The sequence below is a fragment of the Aythya ferina genome (genome assembly GCF_964211825.1).
Source record: "Aythya ferina genome assembly, chromosome: 13".
NCBI classification, from domain to species: domain Eukaryota; kingdom Metazoa; phylum Chordata; class Aves; order Anseriformes; family Anatidae; genus Aythya; species Aythya ferina.
In genome coordinates this window covers 9,846,800-9,870,663 of record NC_140311.1, presented here as the reverse complement: position 1 = coordinate 9,870,663, position 23,864 = coordinate 9,846,800, and the positions used below count along the sequence as shown (strand labels likewise).

The 23,864-nt window shown below is 41.4% G+C and overlaps 1 protein-coding gene across 4 annotated transcripts; it reads right to left on the bottom strand.

Moving 5' to 3' along the window:
- Position 1: 1 nt before the first annotated feature.
- OGT (O-linked N-acetylglucosamine (GlcNAc) transferase) lies at positions 2-23,678 on the bottom strand. 4 transcript variants are annotated; one of them, XM_084534520.1, is made up of 22 exons: positions 23,404-23,678; positions 19,910-20,090; positions 18,630-18,873; positions 17,459-17,527; positions 14,376-14,492; positions 12,888-12,967; positions 11,484-11,679; positions 11,151-11,291; positions 10,817-10,917; positions 10,466-10,619; positions 10,263-10,364; positions 9,852-10,031; positions 8,455-8,613; positions 7,058-7,147; positions 6,037-6,162; positions 4,848-5,018; positions 4,602-4,718; positions 4,353-4,520; positions 2,890-3,042; positions 1,943-2,195; positions 1,632-1,755; positions 2-1,043 (listed from the first exon to the last, which is right to left on the bottom strand). In XM_084534520.1, the coding sequence occupies exons 1-22, from the start codon at positions 23,438-23,440 to the stop codon at positions 869-871; spliced, it is 3,138 nt and encodes a 1,045-aa protein (XP_084390646.1). In that variant the 5' UTR covers positions 23,441-23,678; the 3' UTR covers positions 2-868. The 4 variants fall into 4 exon arrangements, with proteins under 4 accessions (XP_084390646.1, XP_084390647.1, XP_084390649.1 ...); XM_084534521.1 differs by having other exon boundaries at positions 19,910-20,060; positions 23,404-23,676; XM_084534523.1 differs by lacking the exons at positions 19,910-20,090; positions 23,404-23,678 and having other exon boundaries at positions 15,694-17,527; positions 18,630-18,709.
- Between the last annotated feature and the right edge of the window lie 186 nt (positions 23,679-23,864).

The following is a 23,864-nucleotide window of genomic DNA, read 5'->3' as shown; positions in this document are numbered from 1 at the left end:
ATCAGTCAAACTGGCAAACCAAAGCTTTATTTTTTGTTTAAAGTCTTTGCTACAGTACCTAGGACTGCGCCTCTATACATAATTAAACATCATTCCTGAAAGATCTGTATTTGGCACCAGTTTGTGTTTACCTCAAACACTTGTGGGGAGGATTAATTTCAAATCGAATTTGGTTTTCAAACAGAACAGGAGCTGCCATCATGAAGCCAATTAGCTGAGTTATTGGAGAAGCTTAAAAACGAAACAAAAAACCCGAAGTCCTTATCTAAACCAACACATTACAGAGAGCTCCAAAACAGAGGTCAAACATTAAAAGGCTGATATAGGCTCAAGTGGTTTATAAAACCTATAAAAAAAGACTACACCAGCAAATATGCCCTTTCAGTCCGCACAGTTTAGAATTTAACGCAGGGAGCAACACTCGCTAGCTGGAAATCTTGTCATGGGAGAACCACACGTATACCAACAGGAGTACCCCAAAATCAAATGTTAAAAAGCTCTAGTTCCCAATCCGCATCAGAGGAGAGATTCATCAGCAGATTGAATCAATCCCTGAAATCATAACTGGTCGGGCAGTTCAAGCTTCCCCACCAATCACTACATCTCTCATACATACAGGTTCACATGTACACGGCTCAATCCCACTCAAATTCCTCATGGAATAAAAGGATCCCAGGCTCTATAGAGTCTTTCCCTATCATGCAAGAAGTAAGTCTGGCTGTGCTCTAATCACCATCATGTATCACTTCAGCCACAGAGTACCAGGCAGATTAAGTAGAAATGCACAGTTTTTAGCTCATCATCTCTGTAGAAGTGTTTGAGAGGCTCAGTTCCTGGAGAGTTCTGGGTGGGCGTACAGACAGTCTCTTCATGCAGATTCACTGGCCTCTACTGGCTTTATCATGTGGTCTGGTTTGTTGCCGGCAGCATAGTGATCCCACATCTGAAGATAAAGCCGCTCCAGGTCCATTGTGTACTGCTTGGTGTTGAACAAAGGACTGGATATTCTCTGCTTCCAGACTTTGCCACGGATTTTTTTCAGGCTGTAAAAAGAGTTAAAGCCAGTCATGAGCAGTTTCAAACACTATTTTTAAATCTATTTCAGCAAACCCAGAACTGCCAGTACAACTGTTTCAAAAATACCTACTCTCCAACTTCCACCAAGTTCACGCCGCCGTTTCACCCCCTCACTGCCTCTGATACACGCCGGCATTACCACTTCAAAAGAGCTGCGACATTAATAGATTAACCTGTCGCATTATCTATACTGCAGGAACTTTTTACTGCACAATTTTACCTTTAAATGACAAACTGACTAATCTTCAGACTGCCTAACCTTCAATTTAAAAAGAACAATAAGTGAACTCTTGCACTTCTTATCAGGTAAGAACCTGCACTTGCGCAACTTCTTCAGAGTAGGCAGCACTGTTCCTCAGCCTAATTGGAGCACTACTGAATTTACTGTAACGGCAGAAGCAGAGTTAACTGCACAAGAGACCTCTGGATGAGAATTGCCTTGTTATTTCAAAGTACCTGCAAGATTATTAGTAAGGCTCAGCACTGTGCCCAACGACAGCACTTTATATTCCTGATGTTACCATGTTACAAGGTCAAGGTACAAGGTCACTTACTATTCCAGATCAGTTCCCAGTTTCACAGCAATATCTTCATATTCCTGCCTACTTTTTGCAATGAGCTCAAGACAACCAAGGCAAGTAAGCTGGGAGGCAGCAACTCGGGATGCAAGTGTTTCACCTGTAAAAACAAACAAACAAAAAAGATGAAAGGAATCAGCTTATCAAGTAACACACTACTGAGTATTACTTTGCTTCTGCCTCCAGAAGAGGAAATGAGAAAATCCATCAGGCCAGCTAGCTGTTATTGTTAAAGCATAAATCACAATCAAATTTATCTGCTCTGTCTAGGTTCCCCCTCGCATTACCTGGCATAGTGACCATCGGAGTCCCAGCCCACAGGACATCCATCCCAGTTGTGTGCCCGTTGCAAAGCGGAGTGTCTAGACAAACATCAGCCAATTGCCCCCTCCTCACGTGTTCTTCTTTGGGGGCAACAGGAGAAAAGATGATTCGGTTTTGGGAAAGACCCAAGTTTTGTGCATACTGCTGAATATTGGGTTCTCCTACAGCCGGGAAACGTAGCAGCCACAGCACACTGTTTGGAACTCTTTTTAGGATCTGTAAAAATAACCAAGAAGAAAATACAAACAGTTCTGTCAGAGACCTTTCTCTTCCTGGGTAATGGCAATAAACTGACACGTATCAAAATGAAGCAAAAGACACAATCATTCAGTATTTGAATCTGAGATAACAGAGCAAGGAAAAAACAAATTACAATTTGGAGTGGAATGGCATTCTATTCCAAATACTGCTGAAACATACAGCAACTCTGAGCAATACTTCACAAAGTAGTACTTGAAGAATAAGTCTTGAAATTGGTGATACCATTTATTCATAGGCTCACACTCTGGAATATAAAATAATACCCCTCACAGATCTCTGCAACGTACTTCCACACTACCAATTGCCAAGGCCAGCTCTAACTTAAGTGTGTAGGCTAGCAAAGACCAGGCTTATTTCTCAGTGGAGTACCAGCACACTTACGCTGTCCAAGATTTAATTCTCACTGACTAGAAGAACAGATGTGATTTTAAATCAAACTAAAAAATAAAAATAAAAAATATCTATATCCTGTTAATGCCAAGCCCTGTAGCATGAGCATTTTTTAAGGATTCAAATGGCTCCAGGTCAGTATTTTCCACAGAACAGTTGAACTTTTAACTTGCATGACATTTCTCTTGATTTGAACAGTAGAACTGCTATGTTCCAGAGGTCCAACCTCAGTCTTCATATCAGATACACAGACACTCACATTAGCCCACATCTGTAAAGTGGAAGGGTCAATCTTATACAGCTGATTAAAGTTGCAGTATACAACAGCATCCTCTGGCAAGCCATACTGAGAACGGGTAGTAACAATTATAGTTCGTGGAACTTCTTCTCCAGTTGCTGCTTTGTTGTTAATCTAAATTGGAAAAGAAAAAAGGCTACTTGAACGCTGAAATCACAAGAAACAAACTTATGCTCTATGGAATCTTTCTGAGGCACAGTGCAATGTGTTGGCATCATAACTTACTACAAGCATATCTTTGGCTTCTTCTATGAAAACAAAATTGTCTACTTACCCAGAACAAGAATTTAACTCGTACATGTAACATGCTTGTGACTGCCATGATGTTGCAACCACCAAGGAATAAAACGCTTGGCATTTTCATGCCCTGGCTATGTCTCTCTGAAATTCCAAGTAATTGTAAAGAACCAGCATCTAAAGAGGCATTACACATGGACTCTTCCCCTCCTTAAGGTCCCTTCACTGCCTTGAGACTAAAAATGAAATCAAGACTTCAAGGAAGAAGAAGAAAACAGTATTTAAGAAGCAAAAGACTTTTTGTTTTGAATAAGACAATAGGCACAATAGAACAGATAGAAAAAAGACAGTTAAGATCAAAGATGCAGGATAGTATGTAACTGAGACTGTAAGGAACTGGCTGACAAGGAAACAACCAGCTCCTTTGGACTTAGTTCTAATTAGCCAGGATGGATAAAGGTGCATTTGGCCGCAAAAACATACAAGGAGCCACATTTCAGCTGTATGCTTATATAGAATGCTTGTGACCGCACTAGGAAGCTTATAGCTCGTTCCTTCCAGTACCAAAAAACTAAACTGAAGGAAATTCACAAATCAAAAGAAGTTATGTCAATGTCCAACCTTGGTGTTTTGAAAAAGAAGAAAAACCGCTCTACAAGGTTAGGAATTTTGAACAAAAATAACAATTGTCACTTTCACTCAAATCCCAGGAGCTGTAAGCGCTGAGAGGTGGTGGCACAGTGCATAGTTCAGAAAGATATAAGTAGCAGCTCAATAAGCACTGTTGAATTACAATTAAATAACTTGGCCTATATAACCAAACAAAATCTTTTGATAGGAAAAACAAAACTGAACAACGCCTTGTAAACACCCTTTAAGCTGCAGGGAATGATCACGTCTTGCCTTCAAGTTCTATACAACTGACAATCTTTAATCTCTTCTACACAACAAAATTAAATTGTTTTGGACTTCAGATACCTGTTGATATAACCCTTCTATTTTTGGGGAAAGATCATCTTCCAGAACATCTGTGGCTTAAACACATCTGGACTTTCCTTCAGTATGAGAACTAAACAAATCGACATGACAGAAGACAGGCATTTGCTTGGAGGTTTTTTGTTCCTTGTTATGTTAAAATATGCAGATGGTATTATAAAACCCAAGAGGAATGTCTTGAAGTGCCTCACCTGAGTAGTTGCTAGTCCATTACTAATGTTGAATCCATTGATAGTTATCTGAATTTGTCCACGATTAATCATCTCAATCACAGCTTCTGCAATTGTATTCATAGGAATGACTGGCATACTGAGGGCAGCATTGCTGTCTGCATTGTCTCCACTATCAGGACACTTCATCTATGAGAAAAAACCCATTAGCATCAGAGAAAATAGTAGCTTCAGTGTCTAAGACAGAACACACAAAGGCGTAGCTCTCACCTTAACAATCTTGACATCGGGGAGGCTGTCAAGGAAAGCCTTCAAGTCAATACCATTCAAAACAATTCTGTTATCGTAAATGTGACCATTGGACTTGAAATCAATGACTGCTTTTTTCTGTTGAAAACAAAAAACAAATAAAACAGTTACAGGATCCCTTACCAAATGTCATTTTATCACAACAGCTGACAGAAAAGAACAGCTATCAACACCAGCTTTTCTTGCCCTCTCTACTTTCCTACATACCTTCAGATGGGGGAACATGTTGGCATGGTCTCCAATGAAGAAAGTGTTTGGCATGTAAGCTAGTTTCTCTGAATACTGCTCAGCTACCTCAACTGGAGAAGTTTCTTTATCCGTAATGATGTAATCCATGAACAATGCCCCACTGGTTCCAGGATACCCTAACCACATTGCCTAAAAAAAAAAAAAAAAAAAAAAAAGCAAGACTTCAGTCCCAGGTGCACTGCCAAAATAAAGCAAGTTAAAATCACCACATGGTAAGTTAAGCTCAGATCTCAACTCATTTTTGCAAATGTTTCAGACACCTTTTTCCTTGTTTTCATCAATACAAGAAAGCTGTAAACAGGAACCTTACAGAATTAGAGTTCTCTTTCAGGACACAGTCAACTGCACGTGAAGCACAGGGAAAAAAAAAAAAAACAAATCACACCACTTCAACACAAACAATCCTATTTGTCTCACATCTGCTAATCCTCAAAAAGTCTCTCTCCTTTAATAACGCGATATTCAAATTATTAATGTTCAAGAGGTCTAGCTAAGAATTTTATCCTAACTAAAACAACACTTCTTTCAACTAGAAAGCAAACAGTCTGTGATTGACTCCAACTCCCCACTTCTGTGATAATACCACTCCTTTAGACTCCAAGAGACATCTCTTCATATTGTCGCATTCACTATTTGAATCCCTTTTGGAACTGTGGTGATTAGCAAGCTACTTAAGGAGACCATCCTTAAGTCCACATCCTGTAACATGCAGGAGGGATGAATACCTGGCCTTGTTAACATTTTATTCAACTTGACATCAAAATATTAACGTTTTTCAGGGGGGAAAAAAGTGAGGAAAGAGTATAAAGGTTGCATCTCTGCATTCACTTTGTAGAGAACAGGGAAACAGAATGGGTAGACGCTGTCTGAATATTCTCTCACTGCGATTACAATTAACAAAGCCTCCGTCCAACCTGTTCTAAATTGTACTTGCATTATTACACACTTGAGTGTCCCCAGATCTCTGACAATGATCAAACATGAGCTTTCCTTTTTTCCACTCTGCCAGAGAGGAGAGAAATGAAGGAATAAAAAAAAAAAAAAATAAAAAAAAAAAAATAAAAAAAAAAGACACTCCTACTAAGAATCGGTGTTTTTTTGTTTGTTTGTTTGTTTTTGGAGATACAGTCCTCTTCAACTTAATTACCTGAATAGGTGCTGGTCTCAAAGCGAATAATTCATTTCGGGCTCCTTTGGTGTAGCCATTCATGTTAATGAGAATGTGTATCCCATCCTGATGGATGCGGTCTGCTGCTTTTCCATTACACGGTATCTGAAGAATAAATAAACAAACTTATTTGTGCTTTCAATAACAAATGCAATTAGTCATTGGTGTACGAATGGATAAATGTCAAATGCGTAATTTGGTGAGCCATAAGTTTTGTCACTCTTAGTTTTACAGAGGCATATATCCTCAACTCATTCTAAACAAAACAGAACACCAAAACTGTTGTAACAAGGCAAAACACGATTTTGCTATAGACAAACAACAAACAGGAAAATCTCAACTCTGCCAAACCCATCTCAAAAAAACGGTTCTGCTAACATCCATGTAGCATTTTTATTTATGAGAGCAGATCCTGAAAAACATGAAGTGCTTAAAAACTATGTACAGGTTTTAACCATCATCTAATTTATATGTATTATTTCATATACATAAATCCCAAGTTGCTTTAGGTTACTGTCAGTTATCTTGAGATAACGTAACAACTTCTGTGTATACTGAAATCCCTATCACATTTTTCACAAAAACCTAAACAAAAAAAAACAACCAACCAACCAACCAAGCTTTTGATACAGGGGGAAAAAAGTCCCTCCATCAGGCAAGCCTCTGCCCCACTTTACACGGGTAAAGTAACCTTATGCAAGCTTAAATATATTTGCAGTTGTGGTGTCTTGATTTATCCATGACATTCAGGTATGACCATTATTTTAAGACCTAATGTAAAAGCTACTCAATATTGTTTAGTATTAATTTTTAATAATATAACACAGGCGATAAGGCTGTATCCCTGTATCCCAGGTTATGCATAACGCCAATACATCTACAAACCCCCAAATTCTTAAAACTAGTGTTGGCCTAATTCAAGAAGCCCTTGCTGCTAAAATCTTAGCCTGTAGGCTGATCTCTCTTCCTTTTGGTTTGCTAAGAGCACCAGAAAGCTCACCTGAGATAAGTCAATGAAATGATTTGCTTCAGCCATCACTTTTACACGGAAGTTTGTACCATCATCAGGACTCAGGGCATAACAGAATACCTAGAAGAGAAGGCATCACAAATTGAGTACCTGCAATAATTTATACCTTTGCTATAAAGCTCTTATTGGAAAGTTATTTCACAACAAAATAATTTTGCTATAAACATATGGTATTGTAGTTTTTAATTATGTAAGTAAAATTGTATCTAGTTCCAGACAAACTACATTATATTTGTGTGGCAGTTACCAGTTGAGAAAGAAGTAAAGAAAAATAGGGCATTGAACATATTAGCACCAGGCCTCAGCTCTACCTAGTTCTGGGACAAGTATAATGCACTACATCTTGCATAAACAAAGTTCTCACCAATGCCAAATCAAGCAATTTTAATAAACGAATTTGAGCATTCAATTCTCTAAAAATGCCTTTTACAAGACATCTTTGAATTTGTAACCAGTGAGAATCATGTAATTATAACTCAGTTTGAACAGGAAAGTTAAGTTGTGGGAAAGTTTTTTAACAGATTATTTAAAAAGTGAATAGTCCTCTCCATTTAAGAAACTGCAAATGTATCCGAGAAATTCAAAATCTTTAATCTTAAATCTTTATAAGCTATAGACAAAACAGAACCAACATGCAGAGAGTTGGTTACCTTGAAAGACAAAAGCATGGTTTTACTAAGACAGTAGATAAGCTTTTATTATTTATATTAAGGTCTGCAGAGCTTTAAAAATCTGGAACAAAAAAGGCTGCTCTCAGGCTAATTGAAGGGGAAGTGGTACATTCCCTCCGCCCCACAGATAACTCAGACCGCTAATTTGATTGCTTCATGGAAGAAAACTGCTTCATAGTGACACTTCTGATAAATCAAGCATGCGGCTGCATCACAAGGATCTCAGACTACAAAGACTGTGTGACCAGGAAAAAGTAGAGAGGACACAGGGAAGAGGGAAAAAGAGAAAAAATACGGCTTGTAAAGCATTTGCAATGCAGAGTTAACACAAAATGGATGCATGTCTGTAACTTTGAAGTAACAAGGCAGAAGCTTGATGTTGAAACACATCTATTAAAAGAACAATAGATGAAGCTTAAATAAAAAGAAAATAAAAAATAATTTCCCATGGCCTTCGAATCCTACCCGCAGTAATTCTATGGATGGGTAATTCCTACCTTCTAAATAACACATTATCTTGTAAAAAGAAGAATTCTTAGGCTGCAGAACTCTCCCATCCCATAAAAAAAGATGATCACTAACCAACACACACTAGCAACAAAAGATTTGCCCTTCCCTAATTTATCTGCCTGCACCAAGGAAAAGAAGGTGCCTATTTCAGCTGTATTTTAAAAGCTTCAGCATTTAGATTTTTACCTCAAATTTGTCTGGGTTATGCATGCCTGGGATTGACTGCATTAGGTGTGATGTTGGATGGTTTCCAAAATCAGAGCTCACATAGCCAATACGAAGTCGACCTTCACTGGCCTTCAGATCCTTAGGATGCTCATATGGCGGCTTGTGAAGAACATTAATCTGTCAAGAAAACGTAACACAAATGTTTATAAACCCAGGAATAAAACCCAAATGCTAAACACAGACAAAAAAAAAAAAAAAAAAAAAAAAAAAAAGAGTTTTTAAAATTATTTTTATCCAGCATTTAAGTGGGCTATGAGCATCTGCTATTTCAAACCTGCATTACATATGTTCCACTGCAGCCAAGTGCAATTTTCACAAACTGGGTTACAAGATGTCATGTGCCTATGTTTAGGCAAATAAAGACAGACACGACTGCTGAAAATTATTAACATTTCTGCCTTTCTACCCTCTGCGCATTCTGAAGTACTCCATTCCTGATTATTAAACATAATGATGCCACACCACTACTATCATTTCGCTCTTGAACCACAAACCACTTGTAACCAGAACAGCGTTCCTGTGAAACATCACTGCAAGCTTTTTGCTATGCTCACCATCTTCCCCAGGCATCAGCTTGTAACCACTATCTCTGGCAAGATTATGAGGCTGCAGAGACCCTAAATTCAAGCCAGTTTAAAAGTACAGTATCTTCTAAGGTTTCATATCCATACAATCTCTCATGCTAACTGGATCCTTCCACTGGTTAACAGCATTTTCAATTATAACTGGCAACCTGCTCACACAGTCTGTTTCAACAATCAAAACTGCCAACAGCTGTGACCCTCTCATTCAAAGGGAAAACAAGCTACATTATTTTAGTCAAAGAATTTGCCATCAACTGCAATGACACTCTTGGCAATTTGAGGTGCTGTGCAGTTTTGTGGAAATAGCATAGTTAAGTCTTTACAAGAAAAGACGACGAAAGAAACTTTGGAAAGAAGTATGTTACTGTACACAAAGTACCCCAGAGCAGAACAAAAAAATGAAAAAATCTATTACTTCTATTTGAGATGCATCGACCCCGGAACACTGCTGCCACCACGAAGGTGAGTGCATTTGAAAATCCCAGAGCCAAGCAAACACAAAGCTTGCATGTTCCAGCGAGGAACATATGAAGCAAGGTCAGGTACCAAGCGCTACAGATGCTGGGAAGGAGCAGATTTCAGGAAATACTACCGCACAGCTGCCTGGATCTATTATTTTACTGTTAGGGAAACATTTACTCACTCTGCATCTCCACAGGTCAGTGACTAGAAAGCCTTACAAAGGCTAATATTAACTAGGTGAGTATTAGATTTTTGATAAGAACAGACAAAAGTACTCCGGTCACAACAGGCCTTTATAACACCTCCTACCTTGTCCAAGCACAGATTTCCATGTCTCTCAGCAATAGCCTTCCTAAAACTGTGAGAAAGGGGATACAGCATGCTGTGATGAGGGTGGACAGAAGGCAGTCTGTTTTTCTCCAGCTGATCAGCCACAATGCTAACCAGCTTCTTCATTCTTTCATCATAATCTGTCCAGTCACAGACAATCTAGAAAAGGTAAAATTAAAAAAAAAGATTATTTCAAGAAGCTGAGATCAACGCTTCTCCCCAAAATGGAAGCAACACTTTCAGTAATTACTGTTGGTAACTGGACAGTCTTCTGATTTAAGACTTGTTTACTCTTTCACTATGCTTATGTAGTCCTTGGTCGAGGTGATCAAGCTTGTATTTGACACAGAGGAATCTCAAGAATTACAACCAATGTCTCTCCTCTCTCACCTGCAAACAGTGGGCTAAGTTACAGTAGGCATCAGGGAAGTCAGGTTTCAGTTTCAGAGCAGTGCGGTAGGAGGCAATGGCTTCTGGTATATTCCCTGAATCCTGTAAAGACAAAGGCATGAGTCAGTAGATACCAACACGTTCAGGGTAAGTACCCACAATGCCCCACCGTATTTTAAGAGTGATTCATTCACATGTGTTACCTTGTGAATAGATGCCAGGTTGCTATGGGCATCAGCAAAAGCTGGGTTTATCTGAATGGCACGGGTATAGCACTGTAGAGCTCCTTGAACATCCTGCATTTCCTTCAAAGTATTTCCCATATTAGAATAAGCATCTGCAAATGTGGGGCTGATTCTGAGAAATCAAGATAACATACGTTATGAACAATAAAAACTTCTCCTCCATTGAGGAAACATACTCATAGCCACACTTTCGGGTTTGCAAAGCAACTGTCTGAATTTAAATACGCTACTGTAAGCCACATCCTGTACAGATCTATGGCACTTTCCTGTTATGGAACACCGGGACTATTACAAGAAGTATCCATTTACCGAATAGCCTCTTTGTAATGCATCAGAGCTTCCTGTAACTTTCCTTGCTGTTGCAGAACACTTGCTAAATTTGAATGTGCAGCAGCAAACTCTGGAAACACCTGGAGGGGAAAAAAATAAAAGCATAATCAGTCTTTCAAATCCCCAAATTCCACCATAACAGAGGAAATTCCTGTGCATTTCTTACTCTTCATTTTAGGACTCAGGTCTCTGAGCAGAATTTCCTCTGCTTATGATTAAGAGATGGAAAAAAAAAAAAAAAATACCTAAAACTCATGTCATATTACATGTTCTCAGCTTTAATTCCCCACCTCCCGACCACATTCAACTGTACCTCAAGAGCCTTGCGGTAAAGGCGGACAGCTTCCTCAATGTTCCCCTGCTCCCGTTTGATGTTTGCTAGGTTGTTGAGAGAATCTGCATGAGTGGGACAAAGTCGAAGAGCTGTATTGTAGCATTCTTCTGCTTCAGCCACCTTCAAAGGGGAAAAGAATAAAAAAGGAACTGTTGATACTGTAAAATTTCTTGTAACAGCACTGTTTATAAGAAGTTATTATACAATCACTTGAACAGGTTCAAGGTGGATATTTCCTGGATATTATCCTGATGGATATTAAATAACTTAAAAAAAAAAAAAAAAAAAAAAAGAAAAAAAAGCACTCCTTACACTGCCTTTCTCCTTCAAGGCATTGGCCAAGTTACAATAGGCATCAGGGAAGTGGGGTTGTAGTTCAATAGCCCTCCTGTAGGTGTCTATTGCTAGGTCTATCAGTCCTTGCTCATAATACACACAAGCAAGGTTGCCGTGCACAACTGCATGATTTGGACTCAAACTCAAGGCTCGTAGATAAGCTGCTACGGCTCTGTAACAAGAAAAAGAAGGTAAACAATCATCCACAGAGCAGCAGTCATATTTATCTCGTCATAAAAACATACACAATGAAAACCTTCAAGGGATAGATACCACCATGTACACAAAACCCAGGCCCCTGTTCTGCAAGATGTTCCTGGAAACACAGATAAGTACTGCCTGAATCAAAAAGCCAATCAAGAAATGAATTATTATGCATGACATTTTAAAACTATGCTCTATTTTGTAATGACTGGCAGGCTAGAAGACAGACTTTGTTCTTTTTAGTTAAACAACCTGAGTTCCAAAACTGTGTTAATAATCAACATTCACTGCTCCACACGAGACAGCCATTGTCTGAAACAGACTTCAGCCGAAGAGATGTGCAGTACTCCTCTTCAGAACTATTTTAATATGGCTTGTATTACTAGAATGTTTGTGACCTTTTCTTCATTTGCAAAATTAAAGTTTTATTCAAAAAATATTCTGCAATTATTTATTCTATAGAGGAACATGAAAAGCAAGAATTTCACGTGTTTACAATGCTTTTTTGGAGCAGTCCAAGGAACTGATCCTGTACTTTTCCCAGGCTGCTACTCAAACAAGTCAACAGATGCAATACTGCACACTGCATAGAAACACCACAGCCTGGATCTTCTTCCAGAAGCAAAAGATTCATTGAACAGATTAGAGGTCTCAAAACAAGTTACTCCAAACGACAGCAAACGTACTACTACAACTGCATGAGATAACACAATGTGGACACAACAGATACAGAATATTCAGCCAGATGCTAAACTGGAATTCAGCATTTTAGCTTGTCCTACATAAAGGGAAATTTTAGAAACACCTGCAGATCAGAGGTCTAGAAACACATAGTGAAAATGGTAGTTTCATGCCTTTCTCACATACCTTCTCCTCCCTCTTCTCCTGACTTTATTTCAAATCTATTTTTGTCTACACCTTCGGTAGTAAAGTCTTAAAAATTAGAATTAAGTACAGGAAAGTAACAAGGAAATACATTCCACAGGGATTATTTATTTTTAATTCCAGTATCCAGCTTTCCAAAGGCATTTACTTTCTCAGCTCATGGCACATGTTTTCACTATGTCTGCCCAAAGAGATTTTACATCAGGAACCTAATTTGTATCTTGGTATGTCTGACACTTGGCATGTATGATATGTACACCGCTGACAGAGTGATTCTACTTATCTGCTTACCTGTCAAATATCCTTGCTTCCTTCAGGACATTTCCCAGATTGATATAAGCATCCAAAAAGTTTGGGTCAAGCGTTACAGCCTGGAAGTATTTTTAAAGTTTTGAGCATTAGCACAAAAGCTCTCTCTATGATACCTGAAGTTAATTTTTGTTTATGTATATACACATGATTTATTTTTAAAGCCTGTCAAACTTAATCTGTAAGCACCTAAGACGATCAACAACCTAGTAAGGAAAACTTAAGTTATACAAATCAATCATAGAACACTGAAGTTACTTATCTGAAGAAGGGACAAAATACACTACCTTCAGATTATTCATTTGCTTACCTAAGCCATGACCTAGTTCCCTCCAAATTCATGTGTATTAGAATAGAAAGTAACTGACATCAGTTGTGACTACTGCAGAATAAAATGTTAAATATTTATTTCATGTTAGGTTGATCATACTTAAGTCTCCTGCCCACCCTTGCTATGCTGTTATTTATTTTTAGGGAAGAAAAACCTTAAAAAAAATAAATTATCTACATCCCTTATCTAGTGCAAAATGAGACCTATTTTTAAAATTTAGGAAATAGATCCTAAGGGAAAAACAGAGCCAATTTCACAGGAGCAAGAAGAAAGCAAATACATTGTGTGTATAGGGAAAAAAAATGTAACCATTTGACTAACAAAAAACATTTTCACTCTGCAGTAATAAGCTACAGATGTGTATTTGGAAAGCCACACTCCTACAGTCTTTCCCACGGGAACCATTATTTCCAGACTAAGATACTTGTTAATTATCATTTACTAGATACAGGAACAAAAAACAAGCAGTTAAGATTAGTTTTGTAGATCCGAGTCAAGAATACCAGGAAGAAACTGTCCACCACATCTTAAATGTGGTTTTAGGTCATGTTAGAACTTCAGAGGAATACAAATTGAATTCAGATGCTAACTAAAAGGTATTAGATCTTACTCTAAATCGTTGTCTAATGACAAAGATCTAGAAAAATCTGAAACAGTGGTGAAAAATAATCCTGGAGAAGAATGAGTGTCACTTAAAACTGTTCTCCTCTGTTAATCATAGGAAAGTTAAGAAGACCTGAAATAAAAACTGCTACAAAAAATGGTTTTAAGAGGAATTGTTTCTCCTTTTTACATACAAAAGGATAAACAAAAAAAAAAAACACAAAACATTATTCCCAAACTGTACTTGTAAAAATTCTATTCCAGTAAAGGACTGTAAAACAACTTAATGAATTTCTTATCTTTGACATGTGTGTGACGTCCTTAGGGCAATTCTAAACATATCTCTTTAGTGGTATACAGGCAGTCTGAAACATCAGGAAGTAAACAAATTATTAACACAGGACGTCAACAGGACTATAAAAAATTCTGCTGATCAGAATATGTTTATCACCTACCAAAGTATTCATCCATAAGCAGACAATTAACTGCCTGTGCATTAACATCTAGCAGTGAAGCTGACTGGCTTAGACAGTTACCTTTTCAAAGTGATGAATTGCAAGCCAGATTTCTCCTTGGGCATTGAAAACACAGCCAAGATTACTCCATGCCACTGCAAAGTTTGGTTGAGTCTCAATTGCTTTTAAGTAACAGGCCTTGGAACAGTTAAAGAAGAGAGATACAAGGGAAGGGGAATATTTGTAAAAAGAAAAAAATGAGAGAAAACAATTGTTAGTATGCATTCTCTAACCAGCCAAAAGTGACCCTGCAGTATAGGCTAGCTTGCGCCAAAACTAATGCGCTGCAAACTGCTGTTGATCCTGCGCCAGCGCAAACCAAAACCCAGGTGCAAGCCCACCATTTTTCAGTTATGCTGATAACAGGTTAACATGCTTTTAGACACCAGGTCACCAGAGAAATCATCTTCAAAATAATTCATGTAGTTCAGAGGAAGTATCTGTCTCTCTCGATGTGCACAAAAACAGAAAAAACTACTATGCAAAAACTACTCAGCTAAGAAATAAAATGATTAAATTGTGACGAACCCTAAACAGGATAGAAATCACTCTGAAAATCAGAAAGACTACTGAAAAAGATGTAGCTTATCTTCAGTTTTAGCCGTCCTTGTTAAGTGAGATGGCACACCCCATCCCAGGTGCTCCGGAGACATTCCATGAGCTACAGCTTCAAAACCTCAAATGACAGGATTGCATGAAGGTTTAGGTCCCTGTAATGCAAGCGCGAGAAGTCGCTGCGCATCCTAACCAGCACGGCGCCACGCTATCGCTGCGAACTGCTTTGCTAGATTCATCGCCCTAGGTGCAGCGAACGGCCAACCAGAATCATTAATCTACCAGACAGGCCCACACAAAAACTCGCACGTTAAATTTGATGTCTGGAGTCTGAAAGCGTTACAACCCAATTGTGTCCAAAAGGCCAGCGCCTGGAGCTTGGGCAGGCACCCAACCCGAGATTAATCATCCAGTCAACCGTTCGCGAGGGCTTAATCGCACGCAATGCGCATTACCGCTGCGCAGCCTTTGCGCTACTGCAGGATCACAGCGCATCATCAGAAGAGCAGAACGCTGCAATCCAAACAAAGAAGAAAAAAGGAAAAAAATGAACAACCAGAAGAGTTAGAAGCTTTTACTATTAACTATCTCCAATTACTTCTTTAAAAAAATATTTTAATTTACTTTTACTTTATTTCTTTGAAAGAATTTGTGGCTACTAGTATAAAACATTCTTACATTACTTGCTTGTAATTAAATATTTTAAGCTGTTTCTGAAGCCACAAGACAGAAGATTCAGGCATGGAGGCAAATGGTTTTGCTGTGGCAGTTACAAACCCGTTACCATATTTCTCATCATGTGACTTTTCGGTGCGTTCCTTGCTGGAAGAGGAGGAGGAGGTGTGTGTCTGCCCTAGATCCAGGCCTCGAGCTCCCTTCAGCGAGGCACCTTACGCATGGAATAGGAGGTTTCACCCACCTGAAACCTTCTAAATACAATATCAGTGGTGAAAAACCAAAAACAAGAGAGAAAATAAAACAAGATCATTAGTAAAAGTTCAACAAAGCAATTGCAATTTTTTTGGATATGTCTTAACACATGGGAATGAGGACAATCTGTCTGTAACAAGGGAGACATGCAGAAGGGAGAGGGTTAATCAGGGCAATTGCATACAGCAGGGACTTTTTTTTTTGGAAGAAAGGCTCTGAAATATCTACAAAGAAATTAAATTTTAGTTCAAACTGTAAGGAACTTGCTGGCTTGATCTTTCAAATGGACTGATAACCAAAGAAACACATTGCAATTTACTCAAGATGTTTTTCCTCGTTTATTAAGTTCTCACAAAACGGAATAACACTTTCAAACTAGGTGTCTCCAGAGCTCTGAAACAAAGAAGTCAGCAACCTAAGGCAGGCGCAGTGTCTTGGCCTATACCAGTCACACTAAAGCTGCAGTGAAGTGCAATTCATGTTAGCTGTCCGCTTGGTGGGCTGAGAACCAAGTGTCTCAAAGACTGTTCGAACTCTTAGCGCTACTACGAATCGTTTCCAACCTGGATCTGACCAAATCGGTTACGCTGTGCTAGGACGGTAGGCGCATCCAAGTTGGTAGGAGAAATCCAAAAAAATCATCAACTTTGAACCTAGGTTCCCCTTACCCCGTAAAGCCCCGGACCCTCCCCGATGGTGCTGCAGCCAAACAGACAGCTACGCTGTTCATACACTCCACTTTTTAGCATGCGCGTGGGGCTCGGAGCGACAGACGTGGAGTCCAGAGTGTTTCTGATTTCTCCACACTCCTCACCCCTGCAGCGCGGACGCGTAAGGTGGCTTGTAACAAGACAATTTCTTTGTGCAATCCGAGTTTTAACATGCCAAGAATTTTCAACTCATCTTGGTGTTCAAATTCTCAGTTTAGGAAACGCAAGACTGCTAGAAGCCACCTTTCCACTACAGCAAGTTTTCTTTCGATCAGTTCATTTCCAAACAAACCAGCTTTGTCCTTCTGATTTCTTTATTTTAGGGAGGGGAGAAGGGAAGACATGAAGAAAAGTTATTCGGGGGTTCGCATACTGCAGCTATTGATCATTTACTAGCCTTTCTTCCACTATCAAGGGAAGGGAAAAGTTAAAAAGAATAAAAATCTTTAAAAGCCAATATTACAAGGTAACATTTGGAATAGTTTCTTCTCCACTTACAAGCCACAAAGGACTTTAGAAGAGCAGCATTTTCAATAGCACCTGCATCGTACAGGGATCTCGAGCTAACCACAGGCTCTCTGCTTGGCACCAGCAGGCAAGCCTCAGATTTGAAGGACTGTTACTTATTTCCAGATAAGAGCATGGTGGAGCCCCTGCCCAATACTTCAGAATGGTATCGGATAGTCTAGTTCAGCAGAAAGGCTTGGTAATGTTCCATTTCTTGACTTAAACCAACTTTTAAACATGGACATGCCATATCTTGCCCTGCAACTACTCTGGGGTGTTTCAGTGCCTTCAGTTTTCAGCAGTTTCTCAGACTGTCTGTAGATCAACGCAGATTTGAAGACTTGGTGCAAAGTTCAAGTTTTCAAAACACTGGCGTTTACATGTATTCTACTCAACACCTACCTTGGCTTCTTCCAAGCGACCCAGGGCTTTGAGCAGGTTCCCCAGGTCACTACGAACACAGTACAAGTCCTGAAAAATCAAAGTCACACCATCAGCTTCGGGACTTCACAGATGCCCCAAAGGTCTTCACACATGCCCTGCAACAGAACTCCCCAGTCCCCTGCAGCTCAGTGTAAATTCCCAGTAAATACGTTACACACTCAAAATATTTTTTCATGACCTAGCATTATAGCCAACAGATCTGACTGATTTTAGGACCATAAAAATACAAGAAGAAGAAGAAAAGGAATTAGGAACCAGTTCATACAATTTGTCTGTACAGAGATATGAGAGAACAGGAAGTTCAAGTGACCCCACAAGCAGCTTAAATTCTTGTGCCCTATGCTAAGTATTTGAAGCCTCTTTTTTAATCATTATTTATTTTGGGGGGACAGTTTTATTTTATTTTTTAAAGCACGACCGCTAACCTGTATTCTTAAATTACACTGTTACCATTATGGCTTTTACCAAGATCTCAAATTATACATAATGACCTTGCTTCCTGCATCCTCAACAGTTTTACCTCCCTGTTTTCCCCTATTAATCCATAAGCCTTGCAACTTGCTCTTTTTCTTTCATTTGTAACCACAGCATATACTGCTGGATACTGCAGTTGCAGTCTATTGTAGGACCACAGAGAATGAGAACAGCTGTGTCAATATTAACAAAGAAAGTTTCTAACCTAAGTAAAACTCAACTTTTGTAATAAAAACCATATTACAGTACTCCTAACCAATGCATCCTCTACTAGTCACAATGCTCAATGTGAATTTGACGAGTTCACATAGGCTGAAGAACACAGCAAAAGATCCCAAGCTCTTGTTGAACTGGTTTTTCATTTGCTTTTGCAAGGAAAATGGATGTATACACCAGACCAGTGCTGCCTCTTAAAGGTTTTTGAGGAAACAGGCACTCGTGATGCAATAGCAAGCAGACACCATCATGCTGAGTACCACTACAGAGACCATTTGAGCACAATGCAAAATAATCAGAAGATAACACTCTAACACTATTTTCACTAAACAAATAGTTTTAAACAGTTATAACCCCAAATCTGAACAGCAGATGATTTTGTAGCAGTCACTTATAGACATAAAAGTGACACAGCAGCCAAGTCTGAAGTGCTACTTACAGGGTTGTACTGAAGGGCAGACACATATGCCTGTACTGCTCCTTCCATATCTCCTGCGGCTACCAGCGCAGCAGCCAGATTAATATATCCATCAATGAAATCTGGTTTGAGGCGTAGTGCGTGTCTGTAATGTTCGATAGCTTCTTGTAGCTGTCCACGTTCCTTGTACACATTGCCTAGATTCGAGTAGGCTTCGGCCAACAGCGGATTCTGTTTAATAGCCAAAGTGCTGAAGTGAGCAGACCTGGAAAAAATGACACAAGTTAGCAAAACACCTGACTTCCAGTGCTCGCCTGTTTGCCTAGTTATTTAGTCAACGTTCATGCTTAAGCCAGCCAAACCCACAGCCAACGAATCTGGATTTACAGATTTAGCTTCTCCCAGTTTAAACTATCCTCTCTCCTACTCCTCTTTTAGATTCTACTGAAGAAAGAGAACTCAGTTGCAATTGGTAGGCTTCGAGTCTCCTCACCAGCCTGAGCTCAATGCCGCTGGAGAAAGCATTGCAGATGTTCTGCTAAGCCTCTTCCAACAGTTGTATGCTACTTTTCTAAGCAATGTTTCATTCACTTGCCAGTCTTTTTAAGAAACAGGATACAACAGGCAGGTGTAGATGTAAAATTCTGTCCCGTCCTCCTCCATTTTACTTTCCCTTTTACTTTTCATTTTACAATATCTGAATTGTTATTGCAACCTCATCTAGAAATCTACCTAGAATAAATCCTAATTTCAAGTTTTTACTTCCTTCCCCACACACACAGATTTACCACTAGAACAGTTACAATTCAAAATGCTTGACAGACAAAATGCAAGGTCAGGAGCAGGCAGGCAGAAAGAGCACAGAGACAACCTTCACAAGACAGAATCCTTATCTAAGCAATACCATTCTGCTGCAAACAATCGGTCTTAGAATTAAAATAAACAAACAAACCCCACGCTGCAAGAGGAATAAAGACTTGTTTACTTGTGCAAATAACTCTGGTACATACAAGTGTGGCTGATACTCTGATGTTAAAGCATACAGTATGAAAAAAATTAGAGTAACAGCAAGATCTGTTGTTTGTTGCAAAGCTAGCAATTCCCATTGGTATTCCTCTTACCCTGAAGAATTCAAAAAAGCACGTTATTTTTGACGAGTCCTTACTGCTACCATGAGGTTAGTCAGCATTTGCATTCAGAGATAAAGCCAATGTTAGATGAGCATTTTTTTCAGCTGCGCTCGATACTATTCCAGGCACAAACTCAAAAGAAAACTTGACAGAACCCCTCAGTTCTCCTACCTGTCCAATCTGCGGCACTGGAAGTGAATGGATGAGAGTAATAAAAGCACACCAGTATTATCAGGCTCTTGTCTCCAAAGCTGCATGCAGTGTCTCTCTGCTGCTTCAAAGTCTCCTGCCTGATATTCACGATGAGCCAACTCCGCTAACCCTTGGAAGGAAAGCATACGTTTCGTTGGTTCTGGAGAATCACCAAAACATTTAAGGGGGGAAAACAAAAAGTTAGATAATGGAAACCAAACAAAAGAAACAAAACAAAAACAAAACAAATGTGAAAAAAAAAAGTGTTTCGAACTAAAGGATGAAGATGTCTGAAATTACATAAAACACTACAGCAAGTGACAGTTTGAGCTCTCAGCTCTTCAGGCTCCCACCTACTGCTATGGTATTTCTAACAGTGTGCGTACAAGCGCATGACTTCATCAGTATCTGGAAACACGAATATTCACAGCTATTACAAGACAGAAATCAACCACATTCCATGAACCTGAAAAACATTTGAAGATATTCCTGACGTTTTACTTCGGTTCATAACAGTAGCAGTGCAAGCAACAGAACAAGGAATTTCCTTACCCTCCCCCCAAAATCTGTAAATCTAGTGCTTTGTAATATTAAAAGTTCTGAAAAATTAACAGGAAAATGAAGGACAGCAGACAAAGACTTCAAAGGACTTGAAAAGGAAGTTTTGCTATGCCAGTAGATCGGTATCGTGTAAAAGCCCTTGAAGACAAATGTGTAATGCATAACATTCCCTTAAACCTCTATACTGCCTGCGTTATCTACAACGAGTAACAATTCCTCCATCGAATAAAGTGCTGGCCTGAGAAGGGTATCAGGTGAGAGACAAACACAAGCTTCAGTGGTTACGCGGCGGGCCTACAGAAGGAAGCACAAGAAGGAGAGGGTACAGGAAAGCAGTTCCTACTTCGGGAGGCTTAGCTGGAATGGGAGGGACAAAACGTTTTTAATATTTAAGATACATTCACAAAGAACAAAATACTTCAATAAAACACCCCATTTTAGATATAACAACCTCCTGTGCGAAAAGCAAGTTAATTGTCTTACCAAGACAGCTCTGTGTTAGAATACAGACAACTGCAGCCTGAGGAAAAAAAACCCTCAACTGTTCATCCTAGAAAGTGCCTTCAATTTCTGCCTTTATACCACTTAGTCTTGCTATTAAAAGCTTTTATGACTGCACGTATCTATTTTTCCTTCTGAAGTCCAGCATTTCCAGTACTCTGCAGACACTTAATTCCGTTTCCTCAATACTTCCCACCTGCACCTGGGGAGTTCTCTGTTTCTGATGCAATGAAACAAATAAATCCTACCGAAGGAAAGCAAATACCTCAGTATCTGAGTACACAACGCTGCAGTTACATACTACGCGAATCCTCTGAAACCACTTTTTGGGAATTCTTAAAGATGGCAAAACGATCACAAAGACATCAGGTCCAGAGTTATCACCTAGGGTTCATTTTATGAACTCAGGATTGACAGCAATTATTTCAATTATTTTAATTATTTTGTTTTAGTGCTATCTGGTTTTGAAAATTAAAAAAAAAAAATGACATGACCCAACTGAAGTTGTTTTTGCACATAATACTGTCTCTGTGCTATAAACTAAAGGCTCATTTTAAGCTGGAACTAGCAAAACTACCGACTGTCAGACACTTGAGACATTACTAACCAAGCACCTGCAAACACGTGAATCCCTGCTTTCTAGGACCTTGCTTCACAGCTTTCTGAACCACAGACTAAGGGAAAAGCAGACTTCAGAGCCTGGTTAACCTTCAAGGCAATGCACAGCCATAACTGGTACTCAGCCTGGATGTGACAGCAGCATTGTGAGGGCTGCAGGCGGCTGACAGCGCACAGCCCTGCTGCTCCTGCTCCCTCCTGCGGCAGCAGCCACAGCACAGACAGGGGAAGGCTGGACAGAGGAAGCACGTGGCCCATGGGCAAGAATCATTTTTTCTTTAAGTATCAATAGTGGGATTAAATTTCAGTGCTAAAGCAAAAAAAAATCGAAAAAATAAATACTAAAACCCATAGAGGTTTAGACTGGGAGTCTCACGAACACTTGGAAAGAAACTTCCAGCGGCTCCCTGAACAGGACGCCTGGCCTGCTCGAGCACAGAGTGAAAGTGAAGTTGCAGCTCCCCAGGCAACAGAGCAAGGACACTGCAGAAATCCTGTATTTAACACACCAGCACCCGGGAATAACAATCACTAGCTGAAGTGACAAAACGAGGGTACTAAAATTCTCTCTCATTTATCAATATCTTCACAAAACAATCCCTCCCTTGCTCCCCTGAGCGGAGATAAAGCTAATCAATCCCTGAGCATAAAACATCCAGTCATCCACCTCCGAATAAATATTTTAGCAGAAATCCCCTCGAGGAGCACAGTCGATGCTGGGAAGCAAACAGCTGCAATCCCCGCGTTCGAAGGAGCTGAACTTTCAGTGAGGCTGCTGCAGAGCAGGAGTCACGCTACCCAAAGAATCCATAACGTGGCTGCTCACCGAACCCATTTCTAAAGAAAGCACTAGCAGCAAAGAGCCACAGGCAGAAAAACCCTTTAGCAAGGCTTACTGGCGTGAATTTGTGCACCAATGCTAGCCTGCACTACACGCTTTGACCGTGACCTTGGCCAAGCCTGGTGCGTGCAAGCCGCACAGAAGGCCAGCAGATGAACCACCCGCAGAGGAGAATCACAGGAGGCTTTTTCTCCCCCACAGCCACCTGAGCCCTCCACTCGTGCTCAGCGCTCGGGTGCAAGCTGCAGGCAGGCAGCAGCGGCCGCCCCCAGCCGGGAGGTGCTGGTGACAAGGAGCAGGTGACAGCGGCGGGCAGGAGCTCGTCCTGTCCTTCGCAGCTCCTCAAGGAGCTCGGGGCTCCCAACGCTGCAGGGGCAGCAGCCCTGGCCGAGCTGACCCCGCGTTACCTGCCTCTTTTTGGCTGCCCATCCCTGCCGCTGCACCGCTGCCCTTTCCCCACACATCCCGCTCCCCCCCACGCTTTTCCGAGACGCTGTCCCAGATTTCCTCGCTCTTCCTTCCCTTACAGCCAGAAGAGAGCCTGAAAACCCGCAGGGCGAAGCTGTGCTGCCCTTTCACCCCCTCAGCAAGGAAGCACAGGGCTGTGTGTGCTGGGAGGGGGGCAGAGGGCAGCTCCGCCAGCAGCAGCACGCGTGCGGCCCCCGGGCGGGGGGGGAGCAGCTCGGGGCGGGTCCCTGCCCCCCACAGCCCCCCACAGGCCCCCGGTAAGCACAGCCCAAGGAGCCCCCGCAGCCCCCCGAGGACCGAGCCGGCCACAAAGGCGGCGGGTGCCGGCCGCTTCTGGAAAGTTCCGCCGGGAGCGGCCCCCGCGGGCAGGGAGCGCCGCGCTCCGGCCGAGGCAGGCGCGGCCCCGGGCAGGCGGAGCGGCCCCGGCGGTGCCCGCTGAGGGCAGGGCCCGGCCCGGCGGGGCGGCCCCGAGCGCGGCCCGTACCTGTGCTGTCCGCCACGTTCCCCACGGAGGTCGCCATGGCGGCGAGGCTCTGGCGGCGAGGCTCTGGCGAGGAGAGGGGGGTTGCCGGTGAGGCGGCACCGGGCGGAGCGGGGCCCGGGCTGCGCCCCGGGGGCGGGCGGCGCGCTGAGGCGGCGGCTCCCGAAATGGCGCTGGCGGCGGCGGCCAGCCGAATGGCGGCGGCCGGACCTAGCTCCCCGCCTCAAAGAGTCCGCGCGCGGCGCGGCGGAGGGATCCCGCAGGAACCGCCTCCGTCTCCTTCCGCCCCTCAGGCAGGCAGCGAGGGGAGGGCGGGGAGAGAGCCGCGAAAGGAGGTTGGGCGCTCGCGTATCCTTCCGCGCGGGGCCATTGCGACAAACGCGGCCGCACTGCGCCTGCGCGCAGGCGGGGCACGCCGGGAAGGCGAGGCCGGGGCGCCTCAGGGCCGCCGCCCGCCCTGAGGG

Bases quoted from the DNA above. Each gene is read 5' to 3' on its own strand.
- OGT (XM_084534520.1), bottom strand. From the start codon at position 23,440: ATGGCGACCTCCGTGGGGAACGTGGCGGACAGCACAG. The intron at 10,032-10,262 runs GTGAGAGAGGAG...TACCTTTTCTAG, and splicing joins ACTTAGCCCACTGTTTGCAG to ATTGTCTGTGACTGGACAGA. The intron at 7,148-8,454 runs GTAAAAATCTAA...CTTCTCTTCTAG, and splicing joins ATAACCCAGACAAATTTGAG to GTATTCTGTTATGCCCTGAG.